At 33.3% G+C, this 20,344-nt stretch overlaps 10 protein-coding genes across 10 annotated transcripts; 2 read left to right on the top strand and 8 right to left on the bottom strand.

Moving 5' to 3' along the window:
• Positions 1-316: 316 nt before the first annotated feature.
• Positions 317-1,964, bottom strand: BX664DRAFT_121547 (DnaJ domain-containing protein). Its single transcript, XM_051539759.1, has 6 exons — positions 1,895-1,964; positions 1,721-1,809; positions 1,473-1,611; positions 1,233-1,408; positions 728-1,129; positions 317-667 (listed from the first exon to the last, which is right to left on the bottom strand). Exons 2-6 carry the CDS (start codon positions 1,799-1,801, stop codon positions 410-412), a joined length of 1,056 nt encoding a protein of 351 aa, XP_051399662.1. The 5' UTR covers positions 1,802-1,809; positions 1,895-1,964; the 3' UTR covers positions 317-409.
• Positions 1,965-2,839: 875 nt separating this feature from the next.
• Positions 2,840-4,280, bottom strand: BX664DRAFT_331465 (uncharacterized protein). The gene is made up of 6 exons (XM_051545143.1): positions 4,075-4,280; positions 3,940-4,011; positions 3,446-3,877; positions 3,311-3,359; positions 3,104-3,242; positions 2,840-3,030 (listed from the first exon to the last, which is right to left on the bottom strand). Exons 1-6 carry the CDS (start codon positions 4,115-4,117, stop codon positions 2,908-2,910), a joined length of 858 nt encoding a protein of 285 aa, XP_051399661.1. The 5' UTR covers positions 4,118-4,280; the 3' UTR covers positions 2,840-2,907.
• Positions 4,281-4,552: 272 nt separating this feature from the next.
• Positions 4,553-6,780, bottom strand: BX664DRAFT_121499 (major facilitator superfamily domain-containing protein). Its single transcript, XM_051539758.1, has 12 exons — positions 6,537-6,780; positions 6,435-6,459; positions 6,312-6,375; positions 6,214-6,245; positions 6,096-6,129; positions 5,815-6,010; positions 5,701-5,736; positions 5,396-5,635; positions 5,216-5,342; positions 4,971-5,166; positions 4,807-4,895; positions 4,553-4,710 (listed from the first exon to the last, which is right to left on the bottom strand). The coding sequence occupies exons 1-12, from the start codon at positions 6,734-6,736 to the stop codon at positions 4,600-4,602; spliced, it is 1,350 nt and encodes a 449-aa protein (XP_051399660.1). The 5' UTR covers positions 6,737-6,780; the 3' UTR covers positions 4,553-4,599.
• Positions 6,781-7,714: 934 nt separating this feature from the next.
• On the bottom strand, positions 7,715-9,002 carry BX664DRAFT_331451 (RGS domain-containing protein). Its single transcript, XM_051545142.1, has one exon. It carries the CDS (start codon positions 8,930-8,932, stop codon positions 7,982-7,984), a length of 951 nt encoding a protein of 316 aa, XP_051399659.1. The 5' UTR covers positions 8,933-9,002; the 3' UTR covers positions 7,715-7,981.
• Positions 9,003-9,526: 524 nt separating this feature from the next.
• Positions 9,527-11,725, bottom strand: BX664DRAFT_296172 (uncharacterized protein; the record flags this gene model as incomplete). The annotated part of the gene is made up of 4 exons (XM_051542188.1): positions 11,425-11,725; positions 11,023-11,358; positions 10,592-10,825; positions 9,527-10,324 (listed from the first exon to the last, which is right to left on the bottom strand). Exons 1-4 carry the CDS (start codon positions 11,479-11,481, stop codon positions 9,527-9,529), a joined length of 1,425 nt encoding a protein of 474 aa, XP_051399658.1. The 5' UTR covers positions 11,482-11,725.
• Positions 11,726-12,230: 505 nt separating this feature from the next.
• On the top strand, positions 12,231-13,421 carry BX664DRAFT_331449 (small COPII coat GTPase). The gene is made up of 5 exons (XM_051545141.1): positions 12,231-12,351; positions 12,417-12,536; positions 12,650-12,819; positions 12,966-13,094; positions 13,166-13,421. The coding sequence occupies exons 1-5, from the start codon at positions 12,309-12,311 to the stop codon at positions 13,271-13,273; spliced, it is 570 nt and encodes a 189-aa protein (XP_051399657.1). The 5' UTR covers positions 12,231-12,308; the 3' UTR covers positions 13,274-13,421.
• A 420-nt stretch (positions 13,422-13,841) lies between these two features.
• BX664DRAFT_331446 (uncharacterized protein) lies at positions 13,842-14,810 on the bottom strand. Its single transcript, XM_051545140.1, has one exon. The coding sequence runs from the start codon at positions 14,734-14,736 to the stop codon at positions 13,915-13,917; it is 822 nt and encodes a 273-aa protein (XP_051399656.1). The 5' UTR covers positions 14,737-14,810; the 3' UTR covers positions 13,842-13,914.
• A 172-nt stretch (positions 14,811-14,982) lies between these two features.
• BX664DRAFT_331443 (Manganese/iron superoxide dismutase) lies at positions 14,983-16,456 on the bottom strand. Its single transcript, XM_051545139.1, has 7 exons — positions 16,269-16,456; positions 16,007-16,178; positions 15,746-15,901; positions 15,626-15,645; positions 15,421-15,484; positions 15,303-15,340; positions 14,983-15,225 (listed from the first exon to the last, which is right to left on the bottom strand). Exons 1-7 carry the CDS (start codon positions 16,380-16,382, stop codon positions 15,121-15,123), a joined length of 669 nt encoding a protein of 222 aa, XP_051399655.1. The 5' UTR covers positions 16,383-16,456; the 3' UTR covers positions 14,983-15,120.
• A 146-nt stretch (positions 16,457-16,602) lies between these two features.
• BX664DRAFT_331441 (alkaline-phosphatase-like protein) lies at positions 16,603-19,103 on the bottom strand. Its single transcript, XM_051545138.1, has 9 exons — positions 18,933-19,103; positions 18,727-18,868; positions 18,592-18,630; positions 18,342-18,536; positions 17,853-18,244; positions 17,626-17,783; positions 17,368-17,541; positions 17,054-17,306; positions 16,603-16,986 (listed from the first exon to the last, which is right to left on the bottom strand). The coding sequence occupies exons 1-9, from the start codon at positions 19,023-19,025 to the stop codon at positions 16,798-16,800; spliced, it is 1,635 nt and encodes a 544-aa protein (XP_051399654.1). The 5' UTR covers positions 19,026-19,103; the 3' UTR covers positions 16,603-16,797.
• A 332-nt stretch (positions 19,104-19,435) lies between these two features.
• Positions 19,436-20,237, top strand: BX664DRAFT_365214 (adenylylsulfate kinase; the record flags this gene model as incomplete). The annotated part of the gene is made up of 3 exons (XM_051548458.1): positions 19,436-19,507; positions 19,586-19,777; positions 19,866-20,237. The coding sequence occupies 3 exons, from the start codon at positions 19,436-19,438 to the stop codon at positions 20,235-20,237; spliced, it is 636 nt and encodes a 211-aa protein (XP_051399653.1).
• Between the last annotated feature and the right edge of the window lie 107 nt (positions 20,238-20,344).

Below are 20,344 nucleotides of genomic sequence, written 5' to 3'. Positions count from 1 at the left end.
AGAAAAAAAAATATAACTATCTATCTAAACCTGTATTTCATTGATCCTTGGGTTTTTTGTCATTGTCATCATGGCATACCTTATCCTTGAGTTTTCCAAACGCGTTTTTGAAAAATCCAGATCGTTTCTTATCGTCCTTTGCATCATCAATGGGTTTTTTATCCTTTTCTTCATTGATCTTGTTAATGTCATCTTTGTTCGTCACATCTTCATGATCATCCATCAATTTAGATTTTGATTGTGGTTTTGGTGATGGTGGTGGCGATGGAGGTGTTTCAACTCGATAATCTTCATCCACTAAGCTTGCATACTTTTCAATGATTTCACGAGCTTCACCACGTAATGATCTAAATAAATAAATAAATAAATAAAAAATAATATAATCAACCTTCTTTGCCTTTCATGATCTTTATATATAATACCTTGGTAATTCAATTTTCAATGTGACAATTTGATCACCATGAGCTGTACTTCGAAGTTTTTGAATACCACGACCACGCATAGCGATGTTGTCACCAGGTTGAGATCCAGAAGGAATACGAAGTTCTACATCACCATCCACAGTAGGGATACGAATCTTGCCACCTAGAAGAGCTTTATGGAAGGGAATCTTGGCATCCAAAAGAATATCATAATCACTACGACGGAAGATCTTGGAAGGCAATACCTATCAACACAATTGTTAGTATACATTCTTTTTTTTTCTTTTATTGATGAAGGAACTTACGTTGAGAGATACAAATAAATCGCCATTTGGACCTTGACCTTTTAGAGGAGCATCACCTTCACCAGATACACGAATACGAGAATTGTGATCTACGCCAGGAGGAACATGGACTTCCACCGTTTTTCGTTCCCGTACTTTTCCAACACCACTACAAGGAGAACATGCTGATCCTGGAGGAATAGCTGATCCAGCTCCACCACAAGCTTGACAAGTGGTTTGCATATGGAATCCACCCATGGAAATTGTTTGTACACCTGATCCTTGACAAACGCTACAAGTACTCTTTTGTTTTCCAGTCTTCAATCCACTTCCATGACATGTTGAACAATTCGTCACCCGGTTGATTTGGACGAACTTGGTTGCACCTTTTACTGCTTCCATAAATGATAGAGTCAATGGTGTCTAATAAATAAATAAAAAAAAAAGTGAATAATGTTGAACAAACAGATGAAAAGTATCCCACTTTAAAGAAAAAAATATATTTTTTTTTTTTTTTTTTTTTTACCTGAAGATCATCACCACGAACATTTCGGAAAGGATCTCCACCTGCCTGACCACCGAATCCACCAGCAGCACCACGGAATCCACCACCAAAAAATTGACTAAAGATATCATTGGGATCAAATCCACCAGGATAGGCACCGCCAGCACCGCCTCCAGGAAATCCACCAGGACCTCCACCTGACAATGAATGAAAACATTTTTTTAAATCATCCAATCACATTATATATATATATATATTTACCTTCAAAACCATGTCCAAATTGATCATATTGTTGACGTTTTTGTTCATCCGACAGGATTTCATAGGCTTCTTGAATTTGTACAAATTTTTCGCGAGAATCCTTTTCCTTATTGGTATCTGGATGGTATTTTTTAGCCAGCTAAAAACATTAAAGAAGGATAATGAATAATAAGAAACAAAGTTTGCATTCAATTATATCTATTCAGCGTTTTTGTTGTTTATATAAATCCAATTCCTCAAAAACTTACAGCATAATAAGCTTTCTTGATTTCCCCGGCACTTGCTGATTTCTTGACACCCAGTACTTCATAAGGATCTTTTTTCATCATAGAGGAACCTGTAAAAAAAAAAAATATGAGTCATAATTGTTATTCCTCTTTATTCCACATAACTTGAATTCCTTTTTCAAAAATGGAACTTACCTGAAGCATGGAAACAACGCTATTTAACAAAAATAAAATGGAAAAAAATAGAACAAGGTTAGCATAAATATATGATTCATGTGTCCTTCTTACCCTTTGGCTGTAAACACTAGGGATCGCCCCTAAAGCTGGAGCATTGTCTAAAAAGAAAAAAGCAAGAGGTGAAATAGAACAATAAAACATGAGTATCTATATGTTTGTTTGGTTGTTGACTATGGAGAGTCAAATTGTTTGCTCATTACTTTTGACACTGGCAGTTGTTAATATATACAAGGGATGGTGTTGTTGCTGTTTACAGGATGTTTTGAGAACATTCTTCAGAGAATGTGAAGAAGATGCTGATGCTGCCGCCTTCCATGCTGTACGTGAGAAAAACATGATAATGAAGACAGAAGAAAAAAGAAAGAAAGAAAAGAAAAAAAAGGGACAAAATATGTAGAAAAAGAAGAGAAAGAAAAAAAAATACACTCTTAAACTCCGTGACTTGTGCCTTGGTCGTTTTGGTTGGTAAAGAATCGAAGTGAAAAAAAAAAGCAGCGGTTCTTGAATAAAGTGTTACTTGGGAAATTGCCAGAACGTTTCCGAAGAGTACTTCACACAACATGTATATATATATATACTATATTCGTTATACATCGATTCAGTGGGATGAGATGGAAGAAAGAAAAAAAAGGGCTACTTTCTTAGGACAACCATATGATCTCAAAAGCATTATCCTACCGATGAATTCGATATATAAAAAAAAAAATAAGATTTTTCGTGCAATCAGAGTGGTGCACTCAGGCCAGTTGAAAAGACCCTGATTTTCATTGATCCAGTCATCTCACCTTCCCAATTAGGTGGTTGAATGCATTATCATCTTTCATCCAAAATATATCCAATAAATAATATATGTCAGGAATCATCTATCAAAACAGGAGAGGGAAAAAAAAGATAGAATCCAAAGAAACAAATGATAAAAAGGGGAAGTTTTATTTTCATAAAAAAAAAGTACTACACTAAGATATCGTTCATCAGCCATAACGTTTCAATTTCCTTTGATTATTTTCGTCCACTGAGCAATCATCACAAAACCATTTTCCAGCTGGAGGTTCTGCCAATCCAACACAAGCATAATGGAACCATTCCTTGTCACACTACAAACAAAATTATTAAAAAAAAAAAAAAGAGTGAGAAAAAGTATTGCGAAAATCATATCTATGTACTTACATTATCACCATCACAAGCCACCATATCACCAAAGGATACTTGATTGCAATAACAGTATCTTGGTTCATTGGGATCAATATCATGTTCCACCAATGCTCCACTATTCATTGCTGGATTAGGTCGAGTCGAATGATGCGTCCTACAAACAAACAAAAAAAAAAGTGAGATCATTAATTATAATCTCTCTTCCTTTTCTATACAACTTACCTTTTTCTTGGACCTGTTGTACCATGTAATAAAGATCGTTTCCTATTACCTGTAAAAAAAAAAAAAAAAAAAAAAAAAAAAAAAGACAATTATTCATCGAATGTCAATCCACTTTGTTGTAAAAAAAAAAATTACCATCGCCACGCCAATCATCCCAATGAGGACCTTTCCTAGATTGATATACTGAAACATTTTCCAAAGCGGATGAACTAGCTAAGTGAGTTGTTGATGATCCGTTTGTATGTAAAGTTGATCTATGGTGTTGCTGTCGTTGTTGTATCCATTCATTTGGCATAGTAATCGAGATATTGTTTTGAGCCATTTGAGAATCAATTCTTTCAATATGTCGAGATACCAAATCATACATACGCATCGCCAATTCAATTTTTTGATCTTGCTTTTGGATAGCCAACTTATAGTCCTTTTCAAGCACTGATCTTGATGTAGTCATATGTACTGTGGATCCTGGAGATGGCGTTGAAGGTGAGGACGATGTAGAAGTACTGTTGTTGGTTCTGATCAACTTGAGATAGGAACGTTTGTGTTTGGAATAAGCATCACGATGTCCTAAAGTAATATAATGTAAGTAAGTATGCATGGTAACAAAGATTAAAAAAAACTAATTTTACTTTGAAAGTCTTCATCCATACTACGAAGTTCATGCATATTTTGGTCAATTTCTGATGGCAAGTTAGTCAAACCTATAACAAAAGAAAAAACAAGTCAGTTTAGAGTATTCAGTAGGTTTAGATCCTAAATCTTACTTTCAATATATTCTTCAAAAATGTCACCAACGGATAGACTCATGTTTTTTTTTTTTTGGAGGGGGATATACAAATATTAAAAAGAAAAAAAAATACAAAGGGTAAAAGTGAGATTGAAAGGTATATAAGTAGAATAGATAGCGATGAACTGATGTAAATATCAGAACAACGTAGAAAATAAAAAAGAATAATAATAATAATAAAAAAGGAAGGGGAAAAAAAAGACAAATAAGGGTAAATAAAAATCCTATGAAAAAGAAATAGAAAATAGAATGAGGGAAAGTTGCAGAGCAGAAAAAAAAAAACAATGGTTCAACTATTTCAACGTCCGCCTACTAAAATTTCGCATGATTCCAGGGCAAAAAAACTCAACATCTAAAAAAAAAAAAAAGAAATTTATTATTCGTAAAACAGTTCTATCCAAACTATAATATAACATCTAAAACTATTCTTTCATTGATCTAGCATTTCTCCATCGAACACCCATCTTTTTGGTAATGATCAAATTAACAGATGTAAGTAAGATCAAACAACCACACACAGTAAACAAAATACCATTTCCAAGAGCATTTTGGATTTGAGAAGCAAATAAAGATCCAATTCCAGCCAATCCGTATCTTGCCAAATTATTACATGCTATAAAATATCAAAAAGAAAAAAAAAAGATATATTAATAATGATCTCTGTTGTTTTCCTGCTTTTTTTATGTTTTATATTTTCTCCTTGTGTTACATTACCAGTGACAGACGCGCCTTTTGCTCTGAAACAATCTACCATATAAGTCCCCAATGTAACGTACGGTACCATCAATCCAATACCAGCTTAACATATATACATATAAAACGATGGTTCAGTATTTATTTTTTTTCTATATCATCGTAATCACATCATCTTACCGAAAAAGAGACAAAGGAGACCATACCCCCAAAATACATTTGCTTGAACACACCAACCATAAACAACAAAGGCAATACACTGAAGGACAATACCTGCATAAAATACACATCCTCCTAGTCGCATTTCTGGATTGGATTCACCATTGGCTAAGGCTACTTGACGATTATACATTCGGTCTGACCATTGTCCACCCACCTAATCAAAATAAACAGGTTAAAAGAAAAAAAAAAGATGCTTTCATTACCATGGCTCCAATTACAGTTCCAGCTGCCATAGGAAGATAACATAATCCTGTCACTGTAGTATCCAGTCCATATTGTTGGGAATAAGTACGGGTAAAGATGGTATTCACTGTAAAGAAAACCATATAGCTACAAAAAAGAAGAATCAGTAAAAAGGAATGATCCATTGAATACCTACTTACAGTATTCCAGTGAAACATATCGTTAAAGCAATATTTGGGTATTTGTACATGGCCAAGGCTGCAAAAGGATTTGGTCGTTTTCTTTTCTTATTCATAGAATTATCCATGGATGCTGTTCGTCGACTTGTTTCAGGTAAAAAAAAGATCATGGCTAACCAAACCAAACTAGTTGCTGCTACTACAAACCAAAAATTACTTCGCCAACCAAATTTTTGATTCAATGCCCCTCCAACTACTGGTCTATAGAATAAACAAGAAATAAAATTATCAGTTTTCCATTGACCTGCCTTTTTTTTTTTTTTTACCCTAATGCTGGTCCCAAAAGTGGTGGTGCTGTATACCTAGTTATTATAAGAGAAACTATGAGAACTAATGAAAAGAGAAAAATAAAAAAAAAAAAGATGGATTTGTTACTGTACCAAGCCATTGCACGTCCACGTTCATGAGCATCAAAAATATCACCTAAAGTGCCGGCACCCATTGACATGACTGAAGAGGATCCAATGGCGGCTACACCTCTAAATACCAAGAACATAGGCATATTGACAGCAAGAGCACAACATACGTTTCCAATAATAGCGATGAAAAACGATATCAAATAGGTATGTCGTCGACCTGTTACATACAATAAAAGGTGGAATGAGTAACATGTATACAATCTTTGTTTCCAATATCAGAAAGAATATATCAAAGTACTTGCCATATTTTTCACCAAGACGCGCCCAGAATAATGGCTAAGAGATGGAATAATAATAATGACAAAGATAGTTGAGACAAAAAAAAAGGAATGATAGAAAAAAAAAAAAAAAAAAACTTACAAAGATTGCAGTTGAAAAGGTAAAAATTGAAACTACGATACATGAAAGTAACGGGAATAAGACATCAATAGAGAACTATACCATATTGACTGACTTACTGGTGGCATTCATGAGAATATCGGATGCATGAAATTCTGATTGTATATTGAAGATAGCAGGATACTATAATAAAAATGAAAGATGTGAATATCATATAAGATGGACTTTAAATGTGGGCCTACATAGATAGTTGCTGATATTGGTGATCTAAAAAAAAAAAAAACAAGTCAAGCTGGATGATGGATAATATGTGATGCTGGATGATCATAAAATACAATACTTACAATCCTGATCCAACGGCTACCATGAGTAAAATGACATTTTTCTTGGTGGAGGAAAATGAACTTGGATCTGGATTTCCAACTGGGTTCTGAAACCTTCTCCAAAGAGTTAATAACATAGATGGTTCATTTTTTTCACTCAAAGGTTCTTGAAGAGTACTTAAAGAACCCAATCGTGATGTTTCTACTAGTGTAACGGACATGACATTTAAAAATAATAAAAAAAAAAAAGATAAAGAGAATGAGGTAAAATCCTTAGAATATATAAAGAAAAGAAAAAAAAAAGGGTAGATAAATAAAAGCTCGATCTGCCTGGAATTACTTTTACCCCGCAAAATCAATTTCCCACATGACTTGACTTGGCTTGAAGATCTTTATCATTCTCATTTGACAACCTCTCTTATTAACAAATCTATGAATAAAAATCAACAACCGATAAAGAAATGTATTCAATTTTCAAAAACTTCGCGAACACTTGATGATTGAAAGAAAGACGGACCTTCAATCTATCTATTCTATCTTGGCACGTTTTTTTCCCCTACAAATGGTGGACCCTCTCGATCCATTTCTTTCTTTTTTAGGAGTAGATCGAAAAGAATCAGACTGGTGTTTTTTTTCGAATGATGATGATCTTGTTTTCATAATCTTGTCAGTCAAAACATCATCATAGGATAACTATAAAAAAAAAGGTCACTCTAGTAAATAAAATAAAATAAAACAAACAAAAACACAAAGGATATCATATGATCCCCCTTGAAGACGTTGTGTATCACCGCCACTAAAAATCAGTTTACCACATGATATACCCAGTGAGTTTGATGATTTTTTTTTTTTTAGCCACGTGGGAGAGAGAGCTTCATTTTTTTTTGTTTAACGGACATATAAATCACACCCAAGTTTCATTTTAAAAAACGAAGAAAAAAAAAAAAAAAAAAACGGGAAACAGAAATTGCCCAACGAACAGTCAATCATACGCTCTTATCATCAATTGGAGTAAATGGAGAGAGGGGTACCTGATCCGAATTTGTCGTTGCCTGAAATAAAGAAGGGGTCCGTACTACACTGTCAAAGTTAAAAAAAAGAAGTCGCCGCCCAAAGTAATGGAACATGAGTGGTTTTAAATAAAATAACATCATTATCATCTGTTTTTGTGATAAAGATCTTTTTTTTTTTTTATTTCTTTGTGAAGAAGAAAGATCAATCAACTAAATAAAAAAGTTGGTATATGAGAATATGTATAAAAGATGTATCTAGTTTTGATGTAAAAAAAAAATAGGAGAAGGGGAGGGGGGAATTGAATAAAGACTAAATAAAAAAAAAAGTAATGATAAAATATAATAAAAGTACAAGAGAATAATCTAATTTGGATGTGTATATAAATGAATGGAAAGAGAAGGGGGGGGGTATCATAGGATATCTAAAGTAAAAAATAATAATATTAATCCATTTCAATCTTGTTGATCTTTTTTCCAAGAAGTTGTGGTAGGTTTGATAGTTGAGGGATTGGGCAGAAAAGAAGACTTGACTCTTTGTAACATGGATTTATATCGAGTTGATGCAGGAGGTGAAGATACAGTTGGAGATGGAGGTGGTGAACAAGTAGTCATATCCATGTTCCCTTTTTTGACTGATTGTTGACTTTCATCCATCAATTCTACAGAAGTTGTTGAATCCATTGAATTACTTCGCTTCATTGATTTCATCCTGTTGAAAGAATTCCATTTATCCACCATAAAAGAAAACGATAAGCTTGTAGGAGAGGATTGAGTTGAAGAAAGATTATCATTGCTACTAGAATCAATAGTACGATCCGTGTTGGTAGTTATCTGACGATGTTTTGGACGGCATGGTGAAGTTGGAGATAGGGGTAGTTGATGACCATTGATAAGAGGATTGACAAAAGGAGAATTGGTGATAGTTGAAGATAAAGGAGGTGAAAGAGGAGATGCCATGTAAGAAGAAATCCATGGAATAAAAGCATTGACACGCATCAACTCAAGTACACTCTTTGTTGATTTTGCAAACACCTGAGGGTGATAATTTCCTAATCCAAATACTTGATCCAGGAGGTCTTGTCGAAGTTCACAAGGAATATTGATTTCTTGATTAGAGTTGGGTCGAATATAAGTGTCAATCATCGCATGGCATTTTTGTTGGACCACGTGGAAAAGAATATTTTCTTCTTGTTGTTGTTTTGTTGAAAACTGAAAGCCATCATGATCTAATTGTCGACAAAGATCAATATATTCTTGAACATCGAGCCAAAAGTAAAGATTTTCACAACAAAAAGATTGTTCAAGATATTGTTGGAAATCTTGAAATAAGTTACTTTCAGTGCTTCCAAGTAGTTGTTCCAAAGTATGTGGTAAAGATGGTGTAAATTGTGATGGTGTTTCCATTTCGTATTTTTTATGTTGATTGAATAATAATAAATATTGTCATATAATATATATACACAAAGAAAAAAAAGTGGGAAGAAAAGAAAAAAGGTGGGAAAAGAAAGAAAACGTTTTCCTCATCTTTTTATTAACTGTATCGGTTGATTTTATTTTCATTGACCGCCCTAAAAGTACCGGTTACACCATCCCAAAATGGATGACTACAATCTCAGGCACTGAATAGAAAATTACGTTCATTGGTTGAGGTCATTTTACTCTATTACGAGATATTTTTTTTTTTTACCGAAGTTTATATTAAGGGGATTAACAAAAATATTTATTTATAATACAACAAGAGTAAAAAAAGAAAAGAAAAATAAAACAAAGAAATACAGGTAAAGTGAATAAATATAAGATGAACGTCTAAATACGGGAAAAATGAGATAAAGGAAAAGATGAAAAGCAAATCCTAAAAGAGTAAAAACAAGAGATGGGAGAAGGGATTGAAGCAATGAAATATGTACAACTAAAAAAAGATCTATCTAAACTATAAAAATACAAAAAAAAAAAATAATATAAAAGAATAATAATAATAATACAAGAAGCCAAAACTTTTCATTGTTCCAAGGAAGTAATAAGATTGACACTATCATTGTTGTTGGTTTCTTCAGATGATCCGTCACTGTGTTTCCGTTGAGCTTCAAATCTATGAGATAAATGATCTGTACCAATCAATGTAGTGGAATCAGAATGCCGAAAAAGTAAATCTGGAATCACAATGGGATGACTGGCACTACGGATTGTAAAACGTTGTCGAACTTGTTGAGAAGATGACCAAATAAATTTATTGATTCGATGATGATGTCGTCTATGATGATGATATATTTGATGATAACGTCGTTTATTCAATTGTCGTTGTTTTTGCCAATGATGATGATCAGGAATAATCACTATTCCAGCAGGTACACTAACTCGTCGACCAGAAGGATTAGGAACAGGTACTGAAGGAAGTAATCTTGAAGGAAAGTGGCGTTCATGAGGAGGAGGAGGGGGTGTCAGGGCCATTGTCATGGGGTTATCCTTAAGCTGCATCCATTCCATTCGGTTGTCGGCTAATGTCGTCAAGAACACACGGCATTTGGGAAGGAGACCTGCAAGGGCTTCAAAATAGGGCTTGACAACAAAATCACCAAACTTGAGACTAATAGTGGCTTGATTTGATTCATCACGATCCATACCAGGAGATACGGAGAGACCTGCTTGTTTTTCAGCATCACCTTGACGAAAAAATTCTTGAACAATTAAATCTGACCATTGCTTGGAAATGGCCCATGGACGTACTGTGTTACTAATATCGGCAGCATGAAGGATGATCCGGCAAAAATCATGACATTGGCTTGACGATAAAAGACGCTGTGGTTGAGATTCAAAATGTTGATCCAAGTGTTGATCAACAGTTGGTGTAGGTGGTTCAGAAAAGCCAAGGGACTCTGTATCACTACTATCGTGACTATCGTCGTCATCATCATCATCATCGTCATCATTGGTGTTGTTACTGCCTTTTCTATCATACTGAATGTCGTAACGTTGTTGTTCATTGGTGTCATTTCCAAAAATGACATCGTTGCTGTGATTCTGATCATTGTCATCTTCATCGTCTGACCAAGAATTACACATGACTTCTTCCAAAGCACCAGCCTTTTCTTGTAATTCATAATGATATACCATATCAGTAGATAGGATCAGTTGCTTGATAGAATCCTTCCATTCATATGATACATTGTCAAATAGTTTGTGTTTATTCAGTAAATCTTGCGTAATATCTACTGAATAATTTTCCAATACAGATTTATTGTTGTATCTTTGAGCCAAAGGTGTCTTGAAATTGACTTGATAAAGATTATTGTATCCAGGCTAAAAGTAAAAAAAAAAAAAAAAAAAAAAAAAGAGATCGACATGAATACTTTTGTAACAAATTCGCCCCTTTTTTTTTTGTCTTGTCTCCTCTTTTTTTTTTTTTCTTTCCATACATATACATCACACACATATAACATTTCCCTCCTTAAAAACGCCTAATATCCAATAAAAAAATAATGATAAAAATAACTTACATGACCCATATCGTGACATAAAGCGGCAATCAGTAGACGAGGCATATCGATAGGTTGAAGTTGTTTAAGTCCATCCAATTCCATCAAGATATAATATAACATCACCACAATATCAGCAGCATGAAAAAATGAATGATAAGGAGTATGAAGATAAGCAGTATCAACATCAATCAAAAAATCAAGTAACTGTGAAGGAGTGATATTAAGAGTGTCAAACACTTTTAGATGAGCAAAGATGCCTAACAAATGACCATACAAGTCCGTGCGACTGAGATCCAACACATGCCATTCTGGTGTAATCTTGGGTCCTTTGTGATCTAACCATCGCACAAGATGCTACACAAAAATGATGAGAAAATTCATGTTAGTTTCCTGTTTTTTTTTTTTTTTCTGTTTTATTACCCTTTCAATGATAAACAAATCATGGGCAGGTAATTCATTGTATTTGAGAATAAGCATTGGTAGAATATGTATTAATAATAATAATAATAATAGTGGATTGGAAGAGTGGCGTAAAAAGAGAATATAGATAGAGAGAGAGAGAGATAAAGAGAGGGAGAGAGAAAAAAAAAGTTGAAAGGAGAAAGAATCAACAAACTACCAAATTACTTTTTCTTTTATTTTTATAGTTATGAAAAAATATAAAAGATCAAGGTTATTGATAATATAGACAATAATAGAAAAAAAAAGTGGGGAAATAAAGAATAAAAATAAAAAAAGAGAAGAAAAGGAAAAGAAAAGAGAGAAATGAAAAAAAACATCAGCAATAAATAAATCCTATTTGTACAAATTTGGAAGTCAAATGGATCTGATTGGATAAACAGGTTTTTTTTTTTTTTTTTTTTTAAATCTTGGTTCGAGCCTCTTTGATTTAAAGCTCAGGATATCAAAAGACACTAAATATGGCTGATCCTTTTCCATATTGTACTACCAGAACAAAAATAACAATCATCCTTTTCTGTTTGAAAAAAAAAAAAAAAATGATTGTTCAAATTGTCAGATGAAAAAAAAATGAGATTCCCTTTTTTTTTGTGTGGAAGAACTCGGCCCTTTCGGTATTTCAATATTATCTCTCGACGATAATTTTTCCTCTTTATTTTGTTCACTAATATTCATGACGTGGTATCATATTTGCGCTGTTCAACCACGCGCCAGATAAAAATTCTTTTTTTTTTTCTTCTTCTTTTTTCTTTTCCTTTCTTCCCTTTTTTTTTTTTAATTCTTTTTTATTTTTATTTTTATTATTATTATTATTATTCAAGACTACTCTATCTATTCATATTATCATGTTTATTGTCAATTGGTTTTATGATGTCTTATCTTCTTTAGGTAAAACAACATTAAAAAAAGGGTGAAATGATGGGCTTATATTCATCATCTTATAACTCTTTTAGGTTTATTGAATAAGAATGCCAAAATTCTCTTTTTGGGTCTCGACAATGCTGGTAAAACTACTTTACTTCATATGTTGAAGAACGACCGTTTAGCTACTTTGCAACCTACTCTTCATCCTAGTAAGTACAACTGATATACATTTTCGTAAACAAAAAAAAAAAAAAAAGGCACTTGATATATGATTTCCTTCAACGCGTTCTAATATTTTTCATTTTTCTTTTCTTTTCTTTAGCCTCTGAAGAATTAGCTATTGGTAACGTTAAATTTACAACTTACGATTTGGGTGGGCATTTACAGGCTCGTAGATTGTGGAGAGATTACTTCCCCGAAGTCTCTGGTATTGTATTCTTGGTGGATGCTGCTGATCATTCTCGTTTCCTTGAAGCAAAAGCTGAATTAGATGTAAGATAGTTAACTGGATGGATAAAAAAAAAGAAGTGAATGTGTTCATTGATTTTATTTTGTACATGGTGAAACAATCGATTGAAAAAAGGATATAAATAATGATCACAAACAAATACTCACCTCATTTTAATTTTCATTGTTAGGCTCTTCTTGCTATTGAACAACTTACTAGTGTACCATTCCTTATTCTTGGTAACAAAATTGATGCTCCTGGTGCTGTCAGTGAAGAAGGCATTCGACAACAACTTGGTTTATTCCAAACTACTGGAAAGGTAAAATAGTGTAATACGTGGACACATGAAAAAGGTGTTGACTTTTTTTTTTTTTTTTTTTTTACTAATAGGGTAAAGTGCCATTGAAGGATATTCGACCTATTGAAGTATTTATGTGCTCTGTGGTGATGAGACAAGGTTATGGTGATGGTTTCCGCTGGTTATCCCAATACGTTTAGACAACATTCATCATATCCGTCCATATTCTTTTTTTTTCACCATAATTTTGATAGTTTAGTCTCCTTATCACCCACTTGTTTCTTTTTTTTTTTATATTTCCACCTCACTATTTTCATTCTTTTTTTATATATATACAAAGCACAGCACTTCTTTTTTTTTTTTTTTACAACAATAAATGCTCTGGCAGTCTGTTGGAGTTTTTCGAAATCTTTGATTTATGGGATGTTTATTTTTTGAACTATTGGTTTGATATTGGAAACGTGTAGGCTATTGATTTGATGGAAAGGTGTAGCTCTAGTTTTTGAAGAGAAGTGATGGTAATCATCAGCCATCAATCAATTCACTCAAGTCACCATCACATATCATCCATTCATTCATTCGTCACTTGTCATTTATTATCATCCATCAAAAAAGAAAAAAATAAAAAAATAAATAGGACCATAAGTACAAAATAGGTACAAATAGGCACTCAAAATAAAAATTATCTATTTAAGACAGCTGGCCTTGAAAAGCCAAGACCAAAAGAGAAAGAAATCAAAAAGAATCCCTTTTTTGCATTTCTATTTCTTTTGTTTTGAATTGTGTCTTTATTGTGTTTATATATATATCATATTATTATTATTATTATTATTATTATCGATTATTGTTGCATAGTTACTTTTACATTGGATGAACTAGTCTGAATGGATGAAGGTGCACCAAGGCAAGTTTGGAAAAGTGGTACATCGTCGTCATCGTCGTCTAAATTATTCATCTCCTGACTTTTATTTGACGAATAGTTATTTCCTTTGGTCTCATAGGGTTGTGGTGAACAATTAGTAGATACTGAACGCATAACAACTGGATGAACTGATGGATGAAAGTAAGTAGGAGAAGAAATGGGAGACGAAGTAGAGTGATGACGTACCAATGGATCCAAAGAGGATCTTCTATCATAGTCGCTCGTAGTAGTATCTAACTGTTCTTTTTGTGTCATTACTTTTAGTTGTGGATCGCGACATAGAACACTGTTTTTATATTTCTCGGCTGCTGACTGGAAGGGATGGCGCAACTTGATAGTAGGATCTTGTAACACGGCAATGGGCACCAAGTCTTCATCGTCATCTTCATGTAAGCTGTCATCTTCAAGAATCGAATAGGGTTGTTGGCTTGTTGCTTTAAGTACGGTAGTGGTTGGTATGATATTGGTCATTTGGCTAGGTCGTCTAGAAGGAGGTGCACTTTGACTGAATGGATTCTTTTTTGATGATGGTATGGATTGATCAAGAATATTACTTAGTGGAATATCATCATCATCATCATCATCGTCATTGTCGTCCGTGTTTAACGTGAAATGGCTCTCCTTTTTTGATTCTTCTTCTTCTTCTTTTTGTACTTTATCTTGGCTTGATGTAGAATTGAATATATCTTGTGCAAATGTAGATAATCCAAAATCTTGTAGTAGTAGACTCTTATTTGTCATGACCTTCTTGAATAGAATAGAGTTAGAATAGAAGCAACAACAATAAAAAAAAATAATAAAATAAATGCATCCTCTTTTTTATTCACTCTTTATATCTTCTAATAAAGGAGAAACATAGTTGATTGTATACTAAAAGGGATTGTTATAGGAGAACGGATGTAAACATGGAAAAAAAAGGGGGTTTGAGCATGAAATCATGGTATGGTCATCTTCACCAAACTAAGGCAAAAGAAAAGTGATTGAAAAAAAAGGGGGAAAGTAAAATGGAGTGGAAAAGAGATTATTTTTTTTCCTTTATTGTTGATTTTTGCATAAACCAAAAAAAAAAAGTGGAACTAAATCCAAACTATATAATAAACTAAAGTATAAAAATTCCATTACAACCTATTGAGCTTTGGTGAGTCTTTCAGCCACAGTTTCCCAGTTGATGACATTCCAAATTGCCTTCATATAATCAGGACGAACATTCTTGTATTGTAAATAGTAAGCCTAATAACAATAAAATAAAATAAAGTGAGTCACTTCATTGTTTACTCGATTGGCATGAATTATTGTATTGTTTTTACATGTTCCCAAACATCCACACCTAAAAGAGGAGTCAAATCTAAATCAGGAAAATAAAGACATCATCTCGGATTAATATATATAATCTTTCTATTTCTAAAAGAAAAAAAAATCACTTACGAAGCAAAGGATCTTGATTGCTAGTGGTAGCAATTTCAAGTCGCTTGGCTTGCTTGTTGTAACCCTATATAATAACTATGTTAATCTTACCTAGCCATTGTAACCCACTATCATACAACACTTGCACTATCCTATCTCTATTTCTCATAGATCGTATCCTTTTTTTTTTTTTTTTTTTTTTTTTTTTTTTTTTTGGTAATCTTACCAACCAAGCCCAACCAGAACCTATAGAATGAAATGTATTATATAAAACAGGGATATGAAAAAAAAAGTTGACAACAATGCTTAGTCAGTGATTGGTCAATTTTTTTTTTCACTTGTTTACCTTGAACACCCACAGCAGCGGCGTTGAATTGTTGTTGGAATTCTTCAAAAGAGCCAAATTGCTTGTTGATGGCTTCAGCCAAATTACCTGAAGGAGTAGCACTGCCTTGACCATGAGGAGCCAAATTTTTCCAGAACAAACTATGGTTGATGTGACCTAATTAAAAAAGGAGACATCATCAATAGCAAAAAAATAAAATGAGATAAATCAAAAATAATCTTCGTATTCCTTTTCTATCTTATCACAAAGCTCTAACTTTACCTCCACCATTGAATTTGAGGGCATTTTGAAGTCGTAATTGTTCAGTCAATTCATTAGCCTGGAAACTCTTTTCGAGTTTTTCTTCAGCAGCATTATAGTTGGTGACATAAGTTTGGTGATGCTTCTTATGATGAATTTCCATGATTTCTGCACTAATGTAGGGTTCAAGAGCCTAGTTTTGAAAGAAAAGTATGAGCATATTGTTTTTGTTTTTTACTTTTTTTTTTTTTAGACAAGGGTTGTAATAAAGAGTATATCTTACATCATATGAATAAGGAAGATCAGGTAAAGTGACCTTGGTGCGAATAGCAGAGATAGAACCCAAAACAGGCTTGAAGGTAGAGGACTTGAGAGCACGAGAAGCAATAGACAACATTGTATTCAATAGAAAAAAAAAAAGTGAATATGTGCAAATGAAAAAGAGAAAGAGAAAGAAAAAAAAAAAAAGAAAACATGATTAAAACGCGTTTTTTTAGTAAGATCGGTTGTTGAATCCAGCCAACGAGAAGGGCCCCAGCAAAACTTAGTAAGATCCTCTTTTGAAAAATTCATCCGGTTCCGGTTCTCTACGCAAACAAAGTAGTACAAATCAATGATTCAGTATTGACTTTTTTTTTTATTTCAAAAAAGGTGAACATATCAAAGAAGAACTAAATAAATATAAAAAAATAACTAATGATAATAATCATTTGCATGTTTTTGGGGTATATGATGAGGGGTGCCATCCAAAAAGTCCTTGTCCCTAAAATGAAAATAAAAAAAATATGAGAAACAATCCGATCATTTTTTTTTCATAATTGTTTCGTTGATTGGAGAACTTGCATGTTCAATCTTTCAGTGATATCATCGAGATCCAAATCCAAGTAAGTCGTAATAAAGTCACCAATATCGGTATTTTCATGGCTTCCACGTAAAACTTCAGTACCAGGACCCATTGCATAAAGATTCACATCCACAGCTGTATGTCCATGTGTTGTCCACTATAAGTGAAGTAAATCATCATCATCATTACTGTTATTATTATTATTATTATTATTTTGTACTTACACCAATCAGAGCTCGTCGGCTAACCATATCAGAAAATTGATATGATAACTGATACATCGCTTGAGGATTGTCATTTTTCCATTCAGAGACCCAACGTATCTCTTCTGGTGTTGCATCAGTAATGCCAAGACCTTTATCGAAAATGATATCTTGTAAATAACGTGTTGTTGCAGAATTTCCATTGACTGCAGCTGACCATACATTTGCTAGATTTTCTGAAGAACTCTTGACACGATCGATGACTTCCGGATTCCTGGTAAATAATTACCTCTCTTAGTTCAAATTCTTTTTTTTTTTTTTTTTTTTTTACTTGCCATTTGTATTCCGGATAAGCATCACCTACTTGACGACCAGCTGTGAATCCACCAGTTTCATGATCACTTGTTGACACTAACACCGTATTAGGATGATCCTTGATGAATGATTTTACAAGTTCCACCGTTTGTTGATATTCCCAAATGTCATGGACATGAGCAGCAGGATCATTTCTAGGGATTTTTTTTTTTTTAAAAAAAAAAAAGAAAAACGAGAGAAAAATGAATATTTGTAGTGAATAATATTGTATAACTTACGTATGAGCTGCCATATCAATTCGACTACCTTCAATCATCAAAAAGAAACCATTTCCTGATTCTTTAGAAGCATGATCCAAAATCGACAGAGCCTTATCAGTCATTTCTTTCAAAGAAGGTTGATATTCTTGATTTCGATCGATTTCGTAATCCATATGCTAACAAATATAATCAATAAAATGACATACATCATGATAAAAAAAAAAAAAAGGAAAAGCATCACTTACACTAGGGCTAAACATAGCCATTAAAGGCAATGCAGTATCTTGGGAGAGAGAATCAAAATGTGAACGATCCAGGCAGACATTCCAATTAAAGAGAGATTTTGCTTCTTCTAATAAATCACGATCATCAGCACGACAACTAGAGTCCTTTGAAGAGTTTCCATAAAAATAGCACCATCCACCACCAAACATTAAATCCACTGTACGTCCAAGGGGATTAAAGCCAACTTGTTGCTCGGCAATCCAATCTTCTTGATCGCGGTCGGGTACATGAGCAGAAAAGGCGGCTGGAGTTGCATGAGTCACACGTGAAGTAACAACAAGTCCAGTTAACATGTTATGATGTATTTTGGCTGATTCCAATACAGTACCACATGGTTGATCTTGAGGATTCACTGAAATAGATAAAGAGGAAAAAAAAAAAAAAGAAGAATAAGAAAAAAAAAAAAAAAAAGGTAGGAAGGATTTAGGTCCCGCAGATAATCAACTTACCACCAATAGCACCATTATGAGATTTCTTTGCACAGGAGAAAGCTGTAGCACCTGCCGCACTATCAGTGACCAAGCTCGATGAACTTTGAGTACGACTTTGACCAATATGAATTTCATCCAAAGGAAGTAAAGTAGAAACTTCCAAATCATTTTTCCAAGTATAATATTGTCTTGCAAATGTTTCGGATGCTGGACCTATTGATAAGGTTTTTAATACAAACATCAAGTATGACAGTTTCAAAACACTTACCAAAACCATCTGATATCATCATCACTATATTTTTTGAACCTATAAATAAAAGAATTTTTTTTTGTTTAGTTCAAATAAACAAGGACGTGCGTGTGGCGTAAAAAAAAAAAGATCTGTTTTGTTTCATTGACCTACCTTCAGATTGAACAGAATTAAAAAATACGCGTTGATCATCCGTAAGGTAAATGAACATTAACAATGTCGAAAGCATCATCAATGAAAAAATACTAATAAACCAAGAGAATGGATGATTGTATCGATAAGGATACACTACGTTCTAAGGATATATATGAAAAAGTGAGTCCTTTTTTTTGTTTTAATATCTTTGTTTTTTTCTTTACTTTTCTTTGAGTAGCATAATAATAACTTTCAATATCCAATAAATCAGGATTGAGAGAGAAACTCTCATAACTAGTTTTCCTAATAAAAGACATAATAAAGATATAGAGAGAGAAGAAAAAAAAAAGAAGAAAAAGAAAGAAATATAAAGACGATGGAAATAAATCATGCAAGTTTATTCATACTTCACCCCTGAAATGTCACGTTTCGGTCACTTACAGTAACAAAAAAAAAAAAAAAAAAGTGTAGGAACCAAAAAAGATATCACTTACTTCTCCGCAACCGCCAGAAGGGCACATCACCTTACTTCATGCGCAATCACTATGGCGACATCATTCATCTTCCAATAAGAAACCTTCATTCCCACGATAACATTTCATCTCCGCGAAAATAGGCATCTTTGGTCTCCATTTCTTCCCACTTTTTTTTTTTTTTTTTTTTTTTTTTACCTTTTCTTTTCCCTTCCATTTTACATTATTATTATTATTAACCATCATATATTATTATGTCCACTAACATTACTTGGCACGCTGGATCAGTATCTTTGAGTGAAAGACAAGAACTTTTGAAACAAAAGGTAAAACATTCTTTTGCAAAAAAAAAAGTGAAAGAATTACGAATTACAGGTACAAACTCTCGTTTTTGAATTGTTTAGGGTTTAACTATTTGGTTTACTGGTTTGTCAGCTTCTGGAAAATCCACTTTGGCTACTGCTCTTGAACAAACATTACTTCATTCTGGTATTGTTAGTTACAGGTTGGATGGTGATAATATTCGATTTGGTTTGAACAAGAATTTGGGTTTTGGTCCTGAAGACCGTACTGAAAACATTCGTCGAATTTCTGAAGTAATGAAAAAAAAAACTGAGAAAAAAAAAAAAAGGAATGACTGTTGAATCATTCATTACTCACTTTTTTTTTTTTGCGGTTATTTAGGTTGCCAAACTTTTTGCCGATGCTACTGTAATTACCATTACTGCATTCATCAGTCCTTATCGTCAAGATCGTGACTCTGCTCGTCAACTTCATAAAGAAGCTGGCATTCCTTTTATTGAAGTCTTTGCTGATGCACCTTTGGAAGTAGTTGAACAACGTGATCCCAAGGGATTATATAAAAAGGCTAAGGCGGGTGAAATCAAGGAATTTACTGGTATCTCTGCTCCTTATGAAGCTCCCGAAAGTCCTGAAATTCATATCAAGACGGATCAAGTGTCTGTGGAAGAAGGTGTCCAAGCTGTCATCAAGTACCTTGTTGATCAAGGTTATATTGCTGCAGCCAAGATCAATCAACCACAACAACAACAATAATAATAGATTTAGATCTCAATGATAGATGATAGTCAGCCCTAGTGATTTTTCCGTTAGTATAGCTTACTATATTTTTTTGTACTTGTATTCTTCCATGCAATAAAAAA

Source organism: Halteromyces radiatus, assembly GCF_025201355.1.
Source record: "Halteromyces radiatus strain CBS 162.75 chromosome Unknown BX664scaffold_4, whole genome shotgun sequence".
NCBI lineage: Eukaryota > Fungi > Mucoromycota > Mucoromycetes > Mucorales > Cunninghamellaceae > Halteromyces > Halteromyces radiatus.
The sequence above is the reverse complement of the archived record's forward strand: the minus strand, read 5'-3'. Positions and strand labels throughout refer to the sequence as shown.

What these genes read in the sequence shown, in the direction of transcription:
- BX664DRAFT_121547 (XM_051539759.1), bottom strand. Translation starts at nt 1,801, where the DNA reads ATGATGAAAAAAGATCCTTATGAAGTACTGGGTGTCAAGAAATCAGCA. An exon ending in TCAAGAAAGCTTATTATGCT is followed by an intron (nt 1,612 to 1,720) that starts GTAAGTTTTTGA and finishes TAATGTTTTTAG; the next exon opens with CTGGCTAAAAAATACCATCC. An exon ending in TTCGTGGTGATGATCTTCAG is followed by an intron (nt 1,130 to 1,232) that starts GTAAAAAAAAAA and finishes TTTATTTATTAG; the next exon opens with ACACCATTGACTCTATCATT.
- BX664DRAFT_331443 (XM_051545139.1), bottom strand. Translation starts at nt 16,382, where the DNA reads ATGTTGTCTATTGCTTCTCGTGCTCTCAAGTCCTCTACCTTCAAGCCT. An exon ending in CAATCAAGATCCTTTGCTTC is followed by an intron (nt 15,341 to 15,420) that starts GTAAGTGATTTT and finishes TTCCTGATTTAG; the next exon opens with ATTTGACTCCTCTTTTAGGT. An exon ending in GTGTGGATGTTTGGGAACAT is followed by an intron (nt 15,226 to 15,302) that starts GTAAAAACAATA and finishes TATTGTTATTAG; the next exon opens with GCTTACTATTTACAATACAA.
- BX664DRAFT_331465 (XM_051545143.1), bottom strand. Translation starts at nt 4,117, where the DNA reads ATGAGTCTATCCGTTGGTGACATTTTTGAAGAATATATTGAAA. An exon ending in TATGGATGAAGACTTTCAAA is followed by an intron (nt 3,878 to 3,939) that starts GTAAAATTAGTT and finishes ATATTACTTTAG; the next exon opens with GACATCGTGATGCTTATTCC. An exon ending in ACAACAGGTCCAAGAAAAAG is followed by an intron (nt 3,243 to 3,310) that starts GTAAGTTGTATA and finishes GTTTGTTTGTAG; the next exon opens with GACGCATCATTCGACTCGAC.
- BX664DRAFT_121499 (XM_051539758.1), bottom strand. Translation starts at nt 6,736, where the DNA reads ATGTCCGTTACACTAGTAGAAACATCACGATTGGGTTCTTTAAGTACT. An exon ending in CAATATCAGCAACTATCTAT is followed by an intron (nt 6,376 to 6,434) that starts GTAGGCCCACAT and finishes TTTTTATTATAG; the next exon opens with TATCCTGCTATCTTCAATAT. An exon ending in CGTGGACGTGCAATGGCTTG is followed by an intron (nt 5,737 to 5,814) that starts GTACAGTAACAA and finishes TATAATAACTAG; the next exon opens with GTATACAGCACCACCACTTT.
- BX664DRAFT_331441 (XM_051545138.1), bottom strand. Translation starts at nt 19,025, where the DNA reads ATGTCTTTTATTAGGAAAACTAGTTATGAGAGTTTCTCTCTCAATCCT. An exon ending in ATTGATATGGCAGCTCATAC is followed by an intron (nt 17,542 to 17,625) that starts GTAAGTTATACA and finishes AAAAATCCCTAG; the next exon opens with AAATGATCCTGCTGCTCATG. An exon ending in GCCGACGAGCTCTGATTGGT is followed by an intron (nt 16,987 to 17,053) that starts GTAAGTACAAAA and finishes CTTCACTTATAG; the next exon opens with TGGACAACACATGGACATAC.
- BX664DRAFT_331449 (XM_051545141.1), top strand. Translation starts at nt 12,309, where the DNA reads ATGTTTATTGTCAATTGGTTTTATGATGTCTTATCTTCTTTAG. An exon ending in TGATGTCTTATCTTCTTTAG is followed by an intron (nt 12,352 to 12,416) that starts GTAAAACAACAT and finishes TAACTCTTTTAG; the next exon opens with GTTTATTGAATAAGAATGCC. An exon ending in AAGCAAAAGCTGAATTAGAT is followed by an intron (nt 12,820 to 12,965) that starts GTAAGATAGTTA and finishes TTTCATTGTTAG; the next exon opens with GCTCTTCTTGCTATTGAACA.
- BX664DRAFT_331451 (XM_051545142.1), bottom strand. Translation starts at nt 8,932, where the DNA reads ATGGAAACACCATCACAATTTACACCATCTTTACCACATACTTTGGAA.
- BX664DRAFT_331446 (XM_051545140.1), bottom strand. Translation starts at nt 14,736, where the DNA reads ATGACAAATAAGAGTCTACTACTACAAGATTTTGGATTATCTACATTT.